General features: G+C 37.8%; 1 protein-coding gene across 7 annotated transcripts in view; it reads left to right on the top strand.

Moving 5' to 3' along the window:
• Nucleotides 1-19837, top strand: part of SLC4A4 (solute carrier family 4 member 4) — a 192196-nt gene that overhangs the window by 19573 nt on the left and 152786 nt on the right. For all 7 annotated transcript variants that reach the window (XM_075202433.1, XM_075202423.1, XM_075202397.1 and 4 more), the window contains exon 2: nt 9999-10072. In XM_075202433.1, coding sequence (XP_075058534.1) covers nt 9999-10072 — 74 coding nt within the window. The remainder of the gene's footprint in view (nt 1-9998; nt 10073-19837) is intronic.

Raw genomic sequence — 19837 nt, 5'->3', positions numbered from 1 at the left:
GAACTCATGACCCCAGCACTGTGAGGCAGATGTGCTAACCACTTCGCCACCGTGCTGCCCATTCATTGATATACTCTTGGTGTGTTCTTCAGGTTGATTGGAGATGGATGCATTTGAGCTCTGAATGTACATAAATGAAGATGCACACAAATAAAGCGGACTTACTTTATAATATTGAGTTGGAGGCAACTCAAGATGCATCCAGTTCAAAAACCGTAGTATTCACACAGGCGTCAATCAGACTTATCAAGGGTGTATACTTACATCTCATAATAGTGTAGACATTTGTGTTATTTGGTCACAATATTGTAATGTAATGCAGTGTTATATAAACAAGAGAGAATAGTCTTGGCAGTGTTATTAATAAATGCATTTGTTATTAAAGTCACATTTGTAATATAAAGTAATATAAAATGTAAGTAAATACAAACTCCTCCATGTCTTTTGTTTGCCCATTTAAAAATCAACGAGAATCTTCCTAAAAATGTCAATTAGGTAACGTGAATACATGATCGCAATTTCATATAATATAGCTGCAATGTTATTAGTTTAAATACTATAAGCTGGAGGGGTCCATTTGCAATCAGCTAATCAGAAGTGGCTAGATAGTTTTTTATATTCATCATCATCATCATCATCATCATCATCATCATCATCATCATCATATGTTGTTGCATCAGCCCTACAGTACCTCTGTGAGATATGGTTCCTAAGAGGTGTATCTGGGTAGACATCCACATATAATTCTGTCTCAATCTTGCTGTACTACACTTGCTTATCCGCCTCTCCAGGAGAAAGGGAATGCAAGTCAACTATATTTAAAAATCTATATATGAAGATATTATTGACATTTGTCAAAATCTGAATGAGCCCATTTGTGTTCGTATTGACATGATCAGTATCTAAAATCTATCATGCTTACATGCAAACAAAAATAATGTTGCTTTCACCTTTACATGGTTACATCATCCAATATATATACCCTTTAGATTGTAAGCTCTCATGAGCAGGGCCCTCTTCTCTCCTGTTCCTCCTCTTTTCATCACCTATGACTTCTGGTCACCAGCTACACTACACACCTCCATCTTGGGCTCTCCTCCCCTTGACTCCACTCCTCTTTGCACCTCTACCAGTAGCCCTGATCCTGTTAGTCGTGCGCACGCTCATGGCCACAGAATATACCCCTTGCACCCCATTGCCCATTTAGTCTATTATTAGCTGTGTTGAGCTTTGTATTGTTATTTGTTTACTGTATTGTCCTGTAATACCATGTACTGTTTTCTTGTTTGCTCCCTGTACAACTTTGCGGTCCATTTATAGCGCCCTATAAATAAAAGATAAAGTCAGTCCTCTATTTTACTTTTACCCCTTACCTTTCCCTAATCCCTTACATGTAAACCATGGTTGCCTCTCCCAGCGTTGCATGGCCTTGACCTACAATATCACTACTTACGTGTAATGTTTTGTGCTGTATTGTCAGCCACAAGCATTATGAAGTTACAAAAGTGTAATAATTGATTAATATAGGTTAACACTGCTGGTATTCTTTTCTGGTGTTGATCAGTATAAAGTGCATGTTTTATCAGCCACAGCTCAAGAGCCTTATCTAGATAATTGATTTACTACGTTTTAAATTGTGTTAAACTGATAATCAATTGTCCTTCATATTACAAAGACATATCTATTGTTGTCCTTTAAAATATAAATCTCTTTATTTATTGCAGATTGTTGCGGTGCATTAAAAGTGTATCATAATCATGGGCTCCAAGAAGGGTGGGGAGCAGGTACAAAGTAGCGGGCCCTTAGCTGCCATTTAGTGGGGAGGAGCCACCAACCTGGTGTGACCACGTCCCCTTCGGAGCCTATGAAAGGGACCCCTATAGAGACACTTTTTGATGCCCCTTCCATAGGCTCTGATCATAATTAACCAAATATACCAGATTTATTATGTATACCACTGTACACCAGAGCTTTTTTATATTTATAAGATGCACTTCACATCATGTTGGTTGCAAATAGATGAGTCCTGTTTTTTCTTCCGATATTTATAGTTACTTTTATACTCCTAAAAGAAATTTGCAAGTCATTGAGAGATAGAGGTACAAGAAGAGATAGAAAGATCAGCTGAGATGGTCATGTGTTTTTCCCATTGAATTCTCTGTTGCGAAATCTGTTCATTACAATTACCACATTATTGTGACTAAAATGATTTATTATAAATCATATATAGTATGTCAAGCTTCAAACACTGAATATCTGGAACTAATTGTAAAAAATAAAATGCTTTACATTAGTTCTGCAATCTCAGCTTTTGCTTATAGGGAGCGGCTGGCTGTGTTTCAAATCGGATGATTTTATACTGTTTGTGGTGAGAGCAAAGACAACTGTACTCAGCTCTGATTGTCAGCTCTTTGCCAGCCATGGCTGGGTAGCACTATAGCAGGGAAACCTGCAGCGTGGAGGCCCCCTGCCATACTGCCAAACCAACCCTAGGCCGGTCAGCACTGGGCAGGATTAACTAGGGAGATGGGGCCCCCTAGGTATAACCAGCTCTGTGCTGAAATGACTTCTATGGAATCACATAATCCCAGGTGTATAAATGAGCACTGAGTTTTTAACAGATCTTTATAAACAGAACCTGTTGTGAAAAGAGGTTTAATATATTATAAATATATTATTTTGCCTGTGATAAATATATGCCCAAATGGAACAAAGAAATGTATCAGACCTTGCTATAATATTTTATAGACAGCACACCTGACTTTATAGAATCCTGACAAGGCAGTTCCTGTGGTCAGATATTATAAAATAATCAGTAACGGCCTAGTGATAATACTACAGATACTAGTGTGGTGTATGTATTTTCTCTTACTGTATGTGTAACACCGGATCTTATTTTGTGCTGTATATAGTTGTAGATCTGTGTAATGTGGTTTCTGATGTTCTGTAATAAAAGAACATGTAATAACCACTGTGTCTCCAGGTCACTAAAAAAACCCTTTTATTGAAATATAAGTCAGACATAACGCTGGCAATGAAGCACCGCTTCGATGATCAAAAGAGTGCTATGGGACTGATAGAGCGCAATTGAGGGGTGCAAAGGAGCAGCAAATGCAGACTGGCAGAATCACCCAAGCTGAGTAAAGAGGCACATGGATTATATAATTTATTCTCTAAGCAAGGGAGGAAAAAGGATAATAATAAAAATATAAAATAAAAACATACATATTTATTACATATTATCTCCTCAATGACTTATTCTGCACTTTAGTAGCAGGATTATTTAATAGTTTGTTGATTACTGTCTTGACGTTTGCTGCGTATAATGCTTTCTTGGCTGTATTAACATTAGCCACATGTCATATTAAGTGTAATTCTCCACTATTTGAATCCTGGACATAAATGAAGACTTTAATACACATGTCATGCTGCTTCCTTCCTGTTCTATTAATGGAAATCTATGTTGTTCCTGAATTAAGTGTATAACTTCAGCTTTGGTTTAGATTATAACTACGCTGATGCTAGGTCAAAGTGTGTATGACAGCAGCTGAAACAAGTGAACAATGTCTTATTTAACACAGATAAGAAATATTTTGAATGTATTTTGTGACACTGTAGACATCCTCCTTAATAAATGTGAACCTACCATTTTTATGCATCTTTACCTGCTGCATTATTCATCTTCTCTAATTACCATTACATTATTTTCTCCCATTGCTTAGGAAAGTGAAATCTCTAGGCTGTATTTGAAGAATTTAAGCTAATTATAGAAATCAACATTCTTTAAGAGTATATACAGTATATATAGAGGTGAATATAATGAAATCCATGTGCTGGTATGGCAGAAAGTGGGCCAGCTACAAATACCACAGTCCCTAGCACAGATCCTTATTACCAGTCCCCAATTCCTGCTCCCACTCCCAAATGTTCAACCACAGTACCTAAACCAAATCCCGTACCCCAACTCACAAAGCATATCCCAGATCTCTAACTGCAGAGCAAAATGAATTGGTGCCCAAATGACAAGGGGCCTGATTCATTAAGGATCTTAAATGAAGAGGTATCTTATTTCAGTCTCCTGGACAAAACCATGTTACAATGCAAGGGGTGCAAACTAGTTTTCTGTTTTGCACAGAAGTTAAATACTGTTTCATGTAGCACACAAATACTTGATACCTCATTTGTACACTGAAATTTAAAGTTGATATTTGTGTGCTACATGAAAAAACAGTCAGTATTTAACTTATGTGAAAAACAGAAAACTAGTTTGCACCCCTTGCATTGTAACATGGTTTTGTCCAGGAGACTGAAATAAGATACCTCTTCATTTAAGATCCTTAATGAATCAGGCCCCAGGTTCTTAAATGACTTAAAGTACAACTGCATTGGAGCTAAAATAAACTAGAGCTAAAAATGTCATGGTGCCCAAATGAACTGGATCCCAAATGTTGGAGCCCTAATTATATGTACAGATTTATGTTTTCTGTATATTTTTTTCAATGCTTTGTGGATATATTATTACGTGAACTTGACACACAGTACTTTTGGAAACAAGTGAAAGGTCATGCACATGCACCACTTTTGTCCACTCGTTAGCATCTTGCTCACTACTGGCTAACATGAGCATTTTGAAGATGGAACTATCATTATTTTTAAATGTTCAACGTCATTGTGTGCAAGGGGAGGGAGAGCATTTTCTGAGATGTTTATATTAAATAGCCATTAGTACAGAACTTGGCACAATCCATGCACCAGTTCTCTGGTTCTCGATATACAGGGAGTGCCAGAGTGCCAGGCCACACCTTGTTCCGCTACAGTTTTCTTGTCTCTGGACTGGTATATGACTGCGGGTGGAGGCACTACTGGGACAGACAATCTGTCGGCCAATAAGAATGAATCAGCTGCACTCTGTTTCACTGCCAAACTATCACTCACAAATTGTACTGTGGAGCTCTTAGTCTCATCTTGTTAGAATAAGGGGTAGATTTATCAAACCTTCCAAATAGAAAAAGTAGAAGTGTAGCCCATAGCAACCAATCAGATTCTAGCTATCATTTACTAGAATGTACTAGATAAATGATAGCTAGAATCTGATTGGTGGCTATGGGCACCACTGTTCCTAGAACTATCTAGCCTGCTCTGTTCTGTTACTCCTAGCTGCTGACGCTGTTGCTGCCTGGATGGCTTGGGAGCCACCTGAGAGGTAGCTCAGGTAGCTAATTTTCCTCTTGAAATAGTTTTTTTCGCTGGCTCCTAACTTTTGTCTCTGGCTTCTTACTCTTGTAGAAATTTGTCAACACTTGTTTTAAATTTCAACTTACTAGTTCATTCGCATCCAGGAAAACTGATCCACTGCTAACTGGCAGTTAAACAATTTATTAAGGGTAATCTTTTCCAAATGGTTTTAGGTCCATAATAATAATAATAATAATAATAATAATTGTGCTTTGTATTTTCCTTTTGCATAAATAATCACTGCAAGAACTCGAATCAAGGTAGTAAGTGGTTAATGTCACAGAGTCTCTCATCTCTGGTGAATCACTGCTTACTGCTGGAGAATTAGAGTTTAGTGTAAGCTGATTAGAAGCATGTATTTGTAGTGAGGTGCTGGGTGCACAGGTATTTTGGTTATGTACAAATTGTGATTTACAGGTATATGAAGACTAGTGCAATATGTTCTTTTCTTAATCCAATGTAAATAATAAAAGCCAATGATAGACTTTAAAGTGTGTTAATAAAAGCAGTAAGTGCGACATTGATGACGTCAATTTTATTAAAGATCTCAGTGATCTGTATTTGCCTTATATTACTTTTATTATGAATATTTTTATTGTAAGCTCCTGTAGCTTTCCTTACATCTGTTTAAAGGAATGTCTCAATGCTGAAGCCAAGGGACTACGCACTATAAAATCCCTAATCATTAAGGAGTGAAGCAAATGTTGATAAAAAAGCTATTTGCTGGTGTCCTATACCTGTAGCAAATGTTGTTTTCATGACTAACAAATACCACATATGCAATGGACGAGAACAGATGACCATCATGCTGAAAAAGACCAGTTTATATATGTTATGGTAATGCTCACATAACCAGGGCCACCAAGAGGAATTTTGAATTGTTGGCCCCACTACAGCAACTTCTTGGGGCCCCTTCCATAATGACATTTCCGGATTTAAAGCAGCAATGTCAGGACCCGCCGCATCTATAATGTATCCTTTATCCTAATTGTAATTGTAACCCTTACCCTAACACTTACTCTAATCGTAACACTAAACCTACACCTTACATTAGATTATAGAGGCGGCGTTCCTGGCGTTGCCACTTTAAATCCGGAAATGTCACTATTGCCATTCTAATAAAAGTCATTTGCAAGTGCTGGGATTTTCTCCATGTGTAAAGTATGTATAGCAGTCTTGTCAGGGATGTTGTGTGTCTTTTTTAGTCTAGATTTCCTGCCTATCGGGATTATTGTAATCGGTGTTACTTTGTCGTGGTTGAGATTGTCGGCATTGTGGCAATCACAAACACGACTACCACTGGATGTGTGTAACTCTACATAAGGCCCACTATCTATTCTTTTAAATAGCTAAGTGTATTGTCCACACTAACTCCCGTGTTAGATGGCTTTTCAGGCAAATCTGGGCTGTCAGCTTGTAGTTTGTTATTATAAGTAAATCTGTGCAGTGTTTGAGTTTTCTGTGAAATCCTAACAATAACGTTGTGGAAAGATTACAGCTCTTTAAAGGAAGTGGCACAGATAGCACTGACGTATAAATATTGATACAAGAACAACAATTATAGTAGTGTGTTGTGTAACACCAGAAAACACCTTTGAATGTCATGGGGCAGGTAGTTTACGGTTAAGGAAACTAAGGAGTCAGTTATTTACTTTTACTATGAAATCAGCAACGGCCCTTGGCATATTTGCATTTTACAGAAGGTAAATAAATAATAGTTTCATCTACATAATATGTAATGTAACAGAGTGGTGTCAAGTTTTAGGACACTGGGACAAACATTGCTCCACTGCAAGTGTTCTATTCTGATGAAACACTGTTACTGATACATTGGTACATTGATTATTAGCAAATAACCACCACCACCTGGGCCCTCCTCATTGGGATGCCCATAGTGTGGACATTGCAGCATTCCCATAGACCTGAGGACTGCCCAGGCGGCGGGGTGAGCCTCCTCCTAACCACCAATTGTACCTTTCATGCTATCTGCCCTGAGCCCTCCCTTTCATTCTCCTCCTTTGAAGTCCACTCTAGCGGTCTCTTTTACCACATCCATCTCTGTGTCTTAGTCATCTACCACCTCCCTGGTCCCACTTCCAAATTTCCCAAATTTCTTGATAATATTGCTGTCTGGCTTCTCCACTACTTTTCCTCAGACCTCCCCTCCATCATCCTAGGAGACTTTAACATCCCCATCGGCAACTCCACAGACTGAGCGCCCATCACATTTTTGCCCTTTCATCCTCCTTTGGCCTCTCACAATGGACCTGTTCCCCCACCCACTGTCTCAATCACCCCCTTGACTTTGTCTTCTCCCATTAATGTGCTCTTTCTCACTTATCCAACTCTCCCTTCCAACTCTCTGACCACACTCTTCTCTCCTTCACTTTTTCTTCATCTCCTACATCCCTCCAAACACCCCAATCAACCCTTACTAGACGCAATCTTGATGCTCTTGATCCTGCTTTTTTCTACTCTTCGCTTGAAACTCTCCTCTCCCTTCTTTCCACCCTGGCCTCCTCTACCAGGTGGCCTCTCTCTACAGCTATACCCACACCACTGCTCTTGACTCTGCTGCTCCCACCTCACTTGTCCACCTTCGTCGATCTAAACCCTAACCACTGCACTCCATATTCCTTCAAAAATGCACATGTATCACCAACCACCACTGGAGAAAATCTCATTCCTTGGCATTTCAAGTTCATCCTCTCATCCGTCAGTTCTTCCCTCTCCCTCGCTAAACAATCCTTCTTTAAGTCTCTCATACATCTCTTCACAGTACTCCAATCCCTGACACCTTTTTGCTACTTCCTCTGGTAAAATCAGATCCCACTCCCTTATCCAAGATTTCTTCCGTGCTGCCCCCCACCACTTTAACGATCTCCTTCATGCTATCAGTCTATCCCCTAGTCTGTATAGCTTCAAACAGTTCTTGAAAACCCACCTGTTTAGAAAAGCATACCAGTCCTCCACTTAACCGTTTCACCATATAGTATACCTCGCTCTCTTTCATCCTCCATCTCTACCTCTCTTGCTTATTGTCCTCGGATCCCCTTACACTGGCTCACCCCCATGTATCAGCCGTTTGTCTGCTACTTTACCTTTAGATTGTAAGCTCTATTGAGCAGGGCCCTCTTTCCTACAGTTCTCACTATCTACACTGCACAGCCCCTCCTTATATCATGACCTGTTTTTTTTTTGCCCTCTGTACGGCACTACTGACCTTATAAGGTACCCTTTAAATAAACAATAATAATAATAATTCCCAGGTAGACATATATATTTAATAACAATATCATCCTCTGGGATGTTATAAGCAGAGATATTGTACACTGAGAAATTCCACTTGTATCCTATTGTAGTGTATTTCCTATGCTATGCTTATATTTTTTCATAATTCAATTATATTACCAATTAAAGGGGGAAAGAAAGAAAATGTTTACATAGCTTGATGTGAATGTACATATTTCTATTTTGTACACTTTATTTTATGCCCTTAATAATGATTATTTTGTAAATAAAGTAAAACAAATACATTTGCTATGTGGGTTAATATTTGTCAGAGCAGCACAGATTACTAAGAAAAATATTCAGAAGTTACTCATGGCAAAGTGTCATATTTCTGTTCATGTCCCACACACAACCTAAGTAAATAAATTAACCTCCTTCTTTTCAACTTTGAAGATACCTAATAAAACTTTTATGCTATCAGGTATGCTATTTGTGGTAATATCACTATCTTATCACCCCATCATTTTGGAACAGAAAACTAGGACCACAATTTGATCTGATTATTTGTTTAATTGGTATAAGCGTGCCAATTACATTAAGCTTGGTGCATCTAGAAAGTAAAAGTACAATGTTAAAGGCAGAAAACAGTACTTTGCCTGGTAAAGAGAGGCTATCTGGTTATGAGTTGGTATTTTTCCGCAGATAAGCCTAAACGTATACTAACCACTGTAAGCCACTTTATATTTAACATTTGTAGTCGCTAATGTTTGAAAAGATGTTTCCTATGTGAAATTAACACTGTTGATAATGGTAATTGTTACAATTGCTCTAATATTTAAACAGAAGTACAAGATGGCTTTTAGGGTGTCCCTGTAAAAATGACATTCATAATATTTCAACACCTGTAATCTTACATGTCCAATTTTACATCTGTACGTGAGATCATCAGTGTGTTCTGTGACTTTTGGCTGTATTTGAAATCTGTAACGATAATAACAAATAGTTGACAGGTGCCCATGGATGCCTTACACCTTTCTGACTGGTAGCTTGAATAACTGTGCCTAATCCTCAGATGTCAGCTTTCTGTCATCCCAGCATGTGACACAAAGCAGAGCATTAAGAGACTGGAGTAAGCCTTGTATTTGTGTGTTTATATGTCTGTGTGCTGGTGTACCTGTCATGTCCGCAGTATGTCTGAATCTGCTCTGTAAACAATGCATGGACCACAAGTTTTTTGGGCAAAATGGAATTTGCTAATTGTTTATTCGCAACCTAAAACTGAATAAATGTCTTCTGGATGGGATTACGCTTTTGTTACACCTGTCAGCAGCACTAATGCTCTTGGATTCCAGCTGCATTGGCCATCTTAATCACAGGGCAGTCTAAGTTTCCGGAGACCAGAATAAGGAGAAGGCCTCCTCAGATAATATGAACAGCGGTGCACGGGTTAACTTGCCTAAGTGTAGGGGCTTGTCAAGCAGCTCACTTCAGGAGAGGTCTGAGCACTCTTTCTTTCTCTTTTACTACTACAGGATGGAGGATGAGGCAGTTTTGGACAGAGGGGCTTCATTCCTGAAGCATGTGTGTGATGAAGAGGAGGTAGAAGGTAAGCACAAGAATACATCTATATTATTAGTCTACCAGCATTCCATATGCTTTAATAGTCATGTATCTCTCTATATACATATTAAGCCATGTTTGGATAACAATGTGATATTGTTGTTTTTTTTTTTTACATGAGTATTCCGGAATGAAGGCTGAAAAGTAAAATGAATAATAAAAAATATATATTTTTACACTGATCACATACTAAAGCACTGATATATACTAAGACACGTGACTTTCCAGCAGATAATTGGATGTGTTCTCCGTCATCTCCACAATCAGGTTAAGCAAAATAAAACCAAAACAAAAACTACTCATTTGATTGGGTGGACGCATGCGAACAAGCTCACATTCAAAAATCAGTTCAGAAAGTTTGGTGCCTTAGTAAATAATAAATATCACCCATAGGTTAAACTATGTGTACATTACCTGACATACTTGTTTCACAATAAGCGGATTTGTGACAGGGACATATTGTTGATGTAGATATGTATCCAATTAGCACATTTGTTCTTTTCATTCATGAAATACTCCCAAACGGCAATTTTTATCTCAGATTTTTAGCTTCAAGAGCTGGTATCAGTGCCACCAAGTTTGTGACATTGGGAAGTAGCCTCAAATTAATAATTTCTGGACTCTCCTTTATGGACGGGCACCCCAAGAGAAAAAACTATTTGAGCTTGTTCTTAATACTTCTTATCAGGACTAAAAATAACACACACACACACACTTTAATGTTGACATGTGCTTGGTTAATGTAATCATTTAATGTCTCCAAATAACTTCGCAGAATGTGTTATACCCTGATATATACCCTGATATATACATATCAAATAGCTTTGATATGTATATCATAAAAGTCCATTCTGCTTTCAGTCACAACTATCTACACAGTGCTACCCCCCATCTATAAAATACTGTGTTATTAATTTGATTGACTGTACATTTATATTCACACATAATGGAGAGACCAAGTCCAGTTAAAAGTAATGTGTCATACTAAAATAGTTTATTCTTACTAACCCTACTCACTCTTACACTGCTCACACTGTTACACCCTCACAACTATCCCAAGCTCTACCCTGAACTACCATTGCTCATCTTGTCTTGGCTCTGACGTTTTCCCACTAGATTGTAAGATCTCTTGTGATCAGGGCCCTCCCTGTCCATTGTTTTCACATCTGCATTTATTTTGTCTACATTGTATGTTACTGTTTTATGTATGCCACTGTCCAGCACCGCATAGCACTGTGATATGTTGCAAATCAATAATAGTAATAATTATCATAGTTTATTTATATATTGTGATCATACTACACAACGCAGTACAGAGACTATGTAGTGATTCACATCAGTCCCTGCCTGATGGGAATTTGCTCTGTAAGCTCCCTACTACAGTACGCACACTACGGTCCATTTTGTTGGAAGAAAACTAACCTACTAGTCTGTTCTTGGACTGCGGGAGGAAACCAGAGCACCCAGAGGAAACACATGCAAAGACAGGGAGAGCATACAAACTCCACAAAGTAATAATAGAAGATATCCTGTTTGACTACCTAGCACCACAATCACAGACAGATCTTTAACCAGTATTATAGTTTAGGGCTTCTTCTGTGGATGCGATCACGAATTATGAGTTGCCAAGCCTTTTAGGAAAATTTAAAATGTGCAGGTAGATTTAGAGTTGGGAGAGGGGCGTGTCCTAGCTCAACTCTAAATTGCAGTGTAAAAATAAAGCTGTCCAGTATTTGAGTACTACATGCAAAAGTCACCAGCATTTTCCCTACATGCAAAAAAACCCCAAAAAAACAAACATTTGTACCCATTGTATTGCAACATTGTTAATCCAGGAGCAAATTTACTGATTTTTTTTTTTTTTTGCTCCTAAATCTGATATGAGGCCCATAGTGTACTACCAAGTAACATACAAATTAATATTCATGTTTTAGTGCTATTATTTGTTCAATTCCCTAATTCCCTATTAATCAGAGTTTTAAATAATATTCTTAACTCCTTGTGGAAATATATCTATATAAAGCGAAAGGCTTTTGGCTTAATCCATGGTGTAGTTTATAACGAGTGCTGCCGCAACCAACTGTCAACTGTAATCCTAGACCTGTAAACGGCAGCCAGGAAGTTTGGCAGTGGAACCAGTAAACCAGACAGAGCGGTTCTTGGCAGCACAATGATTATACATGGCGCTCAAAGTGAACGCTGTGTGTCACACTGAAGCCATATAGGACTGTCGTATAGTATATCTGCATTTGTATTCGGTAATCCCTGCAATGTCACATAATTTCCATGCAGGGTGTTAAATGCATGGTGAACCTGAATTAGGCTACCCGTATAAACATCACTAATTGTTCCGGCTAGAATGGATTTAATGGCAGTTGTTGCACTAGTTACTATTGGAGCCAATTTGCATTGGGTCTGGTGGTGATCAAAATATGACAGATGTTTGGAAAAGTAATAATCATTAAAAACAAAATTGAACAATTACTTCTGAATCTACATTTAACTCAAACCATAACCAAAGTGCACTTATCACGATAGAAAATATGATAGAACTAGGTGCTAATATTTAGGTATATTTTCTAGGGTTACACGAATTGTATAAATTAATGTAATTTTTCTTAGGCCACGTACCCACTGACATTTTTTGCGTTTTGACTAGCGTTAAAAAGATCATTGTAGGCATTCTTCATGCATTATCCCACAGTGAATCCAAAAAATAGAACTAGATGGTTTACAAAAAAAGGAAAGAATCGGTGACGCAAGGCTAATAAAAATGGCAATAGCTATGGTGACGGTATAAACAGTGCTTTCTAATGCCCAACCTGTTTATATGCTTTTCACTAGCGTTAAATTATAAACTTAAAAAAACCCCAGTGGATATGAGCTCTAAAATTGTGAAGCCAAAGCACAAAAAAAAAAAAAAAATTGTTCCAGTTATTTAGATGGAAACTACCTCCAGTTACGATTGTGTTATTATTTTTTTTTTTTATATTGCACCACAAAAGGTCCACAGCATCGTACATTTACACAATAAACAGAGAGCAAGGATCCATAACACATTACATAATGTATGAAAAACAAAATAATCCAAAGACCAGACATCTACTAATTAAATAAATAGTACACAGATAACTTGGTAATGCAGATTTATTTACAAAGTTACTTATGATACAGTGAAAGTGATGGCATTGGCCAACATCAAGTAGGCCTGGGCTCAAGAAAATAGGGCTAGGAAGGCAGGGCTAGTGGTGCAGAGGGTGATGGAAATCATAGACAATATATAGATAACACTGGTCAACACTCATTTTATTGCAAATCAGAATATAGTGATTTTGAGGTAAGTTTGTGGTGGTGATTGTGAATATTACATTGGGTTTGCAAGATTGGCTCTAATTTTTTAGATAATCGGTACCCCATTGAAAAACATACAAATGCATTTTGCACCAGTTCTTCATAATTGTGGTTACCCAAGAAGTTCTTGACAATTGAGACATAACTGTACCAGGCAGAATCTTCAACATCATTTGTGAAATTAGAATCTTTGATAAGTTTAGGAACTTGAGGGCCATCAAAGATTCCAGCTTTCAGTTTTTCCACACTTAGTGCAGGGACGATCTACAAATGTATTTGAATCAATTGCCATCTTTGTCCAAGGCCTTATCAATGTGTTTTTTTAGACCAAGCTTGATATGGAGTGGTGGAAGGATGATTTTTTTTCCCTGTCAACCAATGGCTCGTTAATGATGATTGGTGCACCTATAGTCATGTTCTCTCTTGGAGGCCATGTCACATTTTTGGGAAGATCTTGCTTCTCCATACTATCATACAAGCCGATGAAACAAGAAGTTTACCATCTTTAGATCACTTATATACGGAAGGGCAATATTCTAGAATGACTGCGGAATGAGCATCTAGAATATTCGCATGTCTCACTGTGACAGGATGGACTTTCTTCGCCACCCGGTCTGTTGGGGAAGAGGATGAAGGGATGTTCTTCTTACACAGTTCATCTTGGTTTCTTTCTCACCAGCAGTAACCGACTGTTACTGACCATTCCTACTGGTGTCACCTTGCCTCCAGACACTCACCGAATGTAAATGCCAACTGCACAATAGTTGTAGGAGAATCTTGCTGCCACCCCTAGGCTCCTTCATGGCACCTAAAATCACTTACTTCTGGGTAGCTGGTATAGCTGCTCTAGCGCCTCTTTGCTGTGGATTGGCTGGTACCTTCTGACCGCTTACTATGGATCAGGACTGCTGGGTAGCGGGCAGAGCATTGACACAGATGCTGGGTTCAACACAGGACAGCTGGGGAATGGATTAGAGTGTAGGCTCTTATCTGTTGGTCACAGGATACAGCAGGCAATATGCGTCAGGCAGAATCTTCAAACAGTGATGTTTATTGCTCAAGGGCCCTCACAAGGACTTTTTATACACTAGTTAGAAGTACTAATGATCTTACAGTTGTACAGATAGTATACTACATTACATGGTCAAACAGAGCTCTTTTATATACTGTTTCCGACTTACATATTGGCAGGGAGTAACCAGCCCCCTTTTTTACATTTTTACATTCAATGATTAAAATCAGGATGTAATATGTTCTCTAAACTTGTTGTAATGCAATTTACATTGAATAAAATTCACATCAATCTGTGATTTCCTAAATTACTGCTGTTAAATTATTCAGGTAGGTTTTTCTTTCTCTCCAAGACATAGAATGAAAGGTTAAGGACCCACTTCTGTGCATTCAAGCCAAAAAGATGTGTTGGTAAAGGCTTAGTTGAACATGGGATTTCCTTTCTTCAGACAGTTGCAGAAACAAATTTCTTCTAACATGGCAACAGTACATTTCCAATACAAAGTAAATTTGCAATGATAAACAATAGTGCACTGTGCTACTAAGTGAATTAAATTTGTATAATAAGTTATTTCCAAGTGATCTAGCCATACCCATACACTACTGTGTATGTGATAGGTTTACACAAATGTAATTTGTGCCACTATAATGATGGAACACTTTATTTTCTTTGATTTTACAAACACATTTAGAGAATAAACTTAAAGCTAAGAGAGGTACCATGTTGGTGCCAGGCCATCGGATCAGATTTAATGGAAATTAAGCTTTTATTAACATTTCAGCTTTCCTTTGTAAAACAAAATGAAACCTTGATTATCTCTAGTATAGTATAGTATAGTATAGTATAGTATAGAAATATTAGGAACACTTTTCACCCTAAACTGTTCTATCCCAGGAATAATTCTATATCTTAGGAAACGAAAGGTTTCTGGTCAACAGTTGAATTTCCAATCCAAATGCTATCTTGCATATTTCCTATCTCAGTATGTGTAATGTAATTGTATTATTTATTATTAGGTCATGCTTTCTGGAAATAGTAACTTAATGAAAAATCCATAATGCTGTATGCTAATGCTGCTTGATTTGATTTTGGTAAAATGCATTTTTATGTAGTAATCTTTTTTTTTTTTTTTTAGCTCTTATATTTTTAAAATGTTGTATAACTTAGGAGAGTGGCCTATATACATATGGGGTATGTATGAGAAAAAGACATTGAGACTGATTCATTAAGAAAAGTAAGGCAAAAGAATGAGTAAGTTTTCTCCTGAACAAAACCATGGTACAATGCAAGGGGTGCAATTTAGTTTATTATCCTGCACACAAGTTAAATACTGGCTGTTTTTTTCATGTAGCACACAAATACTTGATACCTTATTTGTACACTGAAATTTAAAGTTGATCTAGAACAGTGTTGTCTAACCTGTGACACTCCAGATGTTTGTGAAACTATAAGTCCCAGCATGCTTTGCCAATATATAGCAGCTTATTGCTGGAAGGGTATGTTGGGACTTGTAGTTTCACAACAACTGGAGTGTCACAGGTTAGCCAACACTGATCTAGAACATGCCCTACCCCATCTATAAATCTGCCATTGCATTTTAAAATTGCCTCCCTCTCCAATGCAACATGGTTTTACCAAGGTGCAAAGTTACTGATTTTTTTATTTATTTTTTTTGCTTTACTTTCCTTAATGAATCGGGCCCATTAACTTGAAATGGAAGATACTAGCTTTAGAGGAAATCTGAAGGAAAATAAATTTACCAATGCGGTAGTGAATAGGTGGAATAGGCATCTAACAGAGGTGGTATAGCCTAAAACAATGGAACAATTTAAACTTTCTAGTTGTTAAGGATTATGAAAAATAGTGGAAACTAGTTGGGTTACGTGGATATTATCTACAATTAACTTGCAAAATATGGGGCCAAATCTCTGTAGATTCACAAACCAGACTCTAGGTGTAGCACCAAATTTGCATACACACTTAAATAAATTGTCATCCATAAATCAGGACTGAGTGGGATGGATGTGGGGATTATATTTTGTGTAACATATCTCCACTCTAAGGGGTATATTTACTAAATTGCAGGTTCAAAAAGGTGGAGTTGTTGCCTATAACAACCAATTAGATTCTTGCTATCATTTTGTAGAATGTACTAAATAAATGATAACTAGATCCTGGTTGCTATAGGCAACATCTCCACTTTTTCAAACCCACAGTTTAGTAAATCTACCCTTAAGCCACATTCTCTGCCCTTGTTTAAGCTGTGCCCTCTTCCACTTAGAATGTTTGCTCTAATGAGCAGGGTCCTCTATACCCTTTGTTTTCATGTCTACATTTATTTTGTCTGCTGTGTATGTCCTTGTTTTATGTATACCCTTGTTTTATGCATGTCCTGTTTTCCCTACTTTATGGTGCTGCGGGGATGGTGGAGCCTTAATAATAATAATAATAATAATAATAATAATAACAACAGATATATGATTGTTTACATATACCATGTAAAATTATAGCAAGCACTGCCAGTACTATACAGGTATAGGATCTCTTATGCAAAAATTATTTATCCAGACAATTCCCAAATACCTTTGAAGAGAAAAAAAAGTTTATTGCTGCTCAGTAAGTGTCATGATACACACGGACAATCATCAAGTGTCTCCTTCTATTTTTACTGTGTGGACAATTTTTAATGAGGGGGAGGGTTCTCCTGGGCTGGGTTGTTTTGTAAGAGAAGTATCACTTATGGTTACGACTGAGAGGGAGGTTTTGGTTGCAGATAAGGAGATTATAGGGTTGAAAATAGTCCCATATGGCTTAAAAAATCAGGAAGGAGCAGTAGGTCACAGGTGAAAGCTTAATGATCTACATGTGGCTCTTGAGCTGCCTGTTGGCCATCACTGTGCTAGTTTATTCTCTTAGCACACATTGCACAGAGCCACAGTACCAAGAGCATTATGGTGTGTCTGCTCGCTCAAGCACAAGGGGAAGTCAAGGGCAATGGGAAACCCTCTAAGCCCATGTCTGAGTATGTAGACAGCAGGAGGACGTGATATAAAGTGTGGGGTTTAGTGATGTGTTTAAGGGTAAGCTCACTCATTCATTGAACCCAGCTCCAGCTACACAAAAGGGGTATGACGTGTCACCTTCAAGGGGGAGGCTATCTTGAGTACAAACATATGGTTGTGGCTCTTGAGAACTAGATGGGATGGGGAGAGTGTAGCATGCAGAGGAAGCAGGCGTGGAGGGTAACTTGTCATATGTGTGTGTTTTTATTTTCAATGCAGTTGTGTGTACCTCTTGTTAGTGTAGTCTGTGAATCTCTGTATTATTCCAGTGTCTGTTTGCATGTGTAATACAGTTTGCCCCCATGCGGTAATGTAACACAATTGTGTATTTCTCTGCCTAGGTCTGTTTCTTCTCTGTTGCTGGCCTTTGTTTGCGTTCAGCTGTATTTTATTTGCTACATTTCATGTATATTTAATATATATTTAGTTCAAAGAGAGCTGGTAAGCAGCAACACCCCTTCTTGAGTTGTTGACTCTTGCTCAGCCACCATGCCATGTCACTTCGCAGTTCAGCGTGCTGTGTTTCAAATCAAGTCTGACAAGTCCTGTGTTGCAGTGGAAAATTCACATAAGGACAAAGGGTGAATACATCTGTTTTTAAGGTAGCTCATCGTGATTGGCACTCTTCCAAATTTTATTATGAGCCCAGCGTCATAGCAAGTTTAGTTATTGAGCTACATAGCTTTGTATTGTCTCCCAAGGTTTGTGAAGCATCTGGCTCCGTTGTAATGTTTGTTGTATGTTAGTAGGAAGCAGGTTTAGAAGCATTAAGGTCAGAGGCAGCTGATAATGTATTATGCACAATGGTAAAAGCAACGTCATAAAAAGCAGACTCTAGAGCTGGTTTTAATAAGCCATGCAAATAAAAAATCGATGAAAAGCATTTTTTTGTATTACTTTCTATTCCCTGGAACAAGTTGTTGTTGCTTTAAGCTTCTTCTAGTTTTGTTTGTGTTGCTTATGTTGTAAATAGTTTAACTGAGTTTGATTCAACTATAAAATAGCAGAGAATAATACACACATAAGCAAGAAACACACACACTGTTTCTGTATAAAATACAATATATACGCAACATACAGATTATTGTGACTAGGGTATGCGCATGGCAGCTTTACGGGTAAGAAACTGCTGGCTGCTGCCCCTGTATGTGAGTGGCTGGTGCATAGTGAGTCGGCACTGCGATGACAGACATTGAATGAGTGACATTTATGTCACTTATTCAGTGTTTTAGCTGCCCCATAAACCTTGGCACTCTAGTCAACTGCCCCGCTGTACCTAGTGGTAGCAGTGGCCCTGTACTGTAACTCGTTTAATTAAAGAAAAGAAAACAGGATGTTCAGATACTTCAATATTTACATCCATTGCACTTTACATTGTGTGATTTGTACCTTTTATACTACTAAAGCTACAATTACTTCTAAAATATGTCAAAAGAAGGATTTTTTTTAGAGTCCATGGTAAAGAACACATGTAGCGTACAAACGGTGGAGGCAGCCATTTTATGAGCTGAAACAAAATTCATGATAATGCAGCCTACTGGAACCAGTGAGATCAACAAGGCACTTCATGACCAATATTCACAAGGCCTGGCTAATATTCAGGCACTTGTTGCTATTGAATTTATAAGCTACAACAAAATGACTGCAGTGCCTTTTTAAGCATGTTTATCTATTTTAATGCTGTGTGGTTTCACCACTTAGTGAACATATATCGTTTTCACTGGGAATGTAAATGTACATGTAGATCTCTGACAAATTTTGGCAACTGCAGGAAAACTGAAGGTCCATTCTCACATGTCCAGTGGAGAAAACAATAATTAAATGGTAGCCGCTACTCCACCTGTGTCATTCTGCTCTCCCCCCACACAAGCTGAATTGTTTATCCAGAAGTGAGCTTTAGTTTTTCCCTTTAGGATGGATGATATTTAGATTACACAGAGAAAAACATACAATTTAACAAGGAACAGCGGAGTTAAGCTGCTGATGACCATGTGTCGTTTATAAGCGTAGAAACGTCATTCCGACGCCTTGAAAATGTGGATAGTTATAAATGCATATGTTTTTTAGTCTAGTTATTATAAATGTAATGTCAAATTTTAGGTTAATTGACTTGTAATGTTTTGGTTAGTATTAAAGGTGTTTTTGTCAGTTTCTGTGAAATTAAGTCAAGTTGACTCCTGGTACATAGTGCATCATATTGTTATAATTCTTGTGAGCAGAGTTCTGAAATAGGAATGCTATGCTTATTGCTGCTTCTCTAAGTATATTACTGTGACTATTCATTATAACTTTATAGCTCCAAAGAAAGTAAGAACTTTGTTGATTC

This window comes from Mixophyes fleayi, chromosome 1, assembly GCF_038048845.1.
Source record: "Mixophyes fleayi isolate aMixFle1 chromosome 1, aMixFle1.hap1, whole genome shotgun sequence".
NCBI lineage: Eukaryota > Metazoa > Chordata > Amphibia > Anura > Limnodynastidae > Mixophyes > Mixophyes fleayi.
The sequence above is the reverse complement of the archived record's forward strand: the minus strand, read 5'-3'. Positions and strand labels throughout refer to the sequence as shown.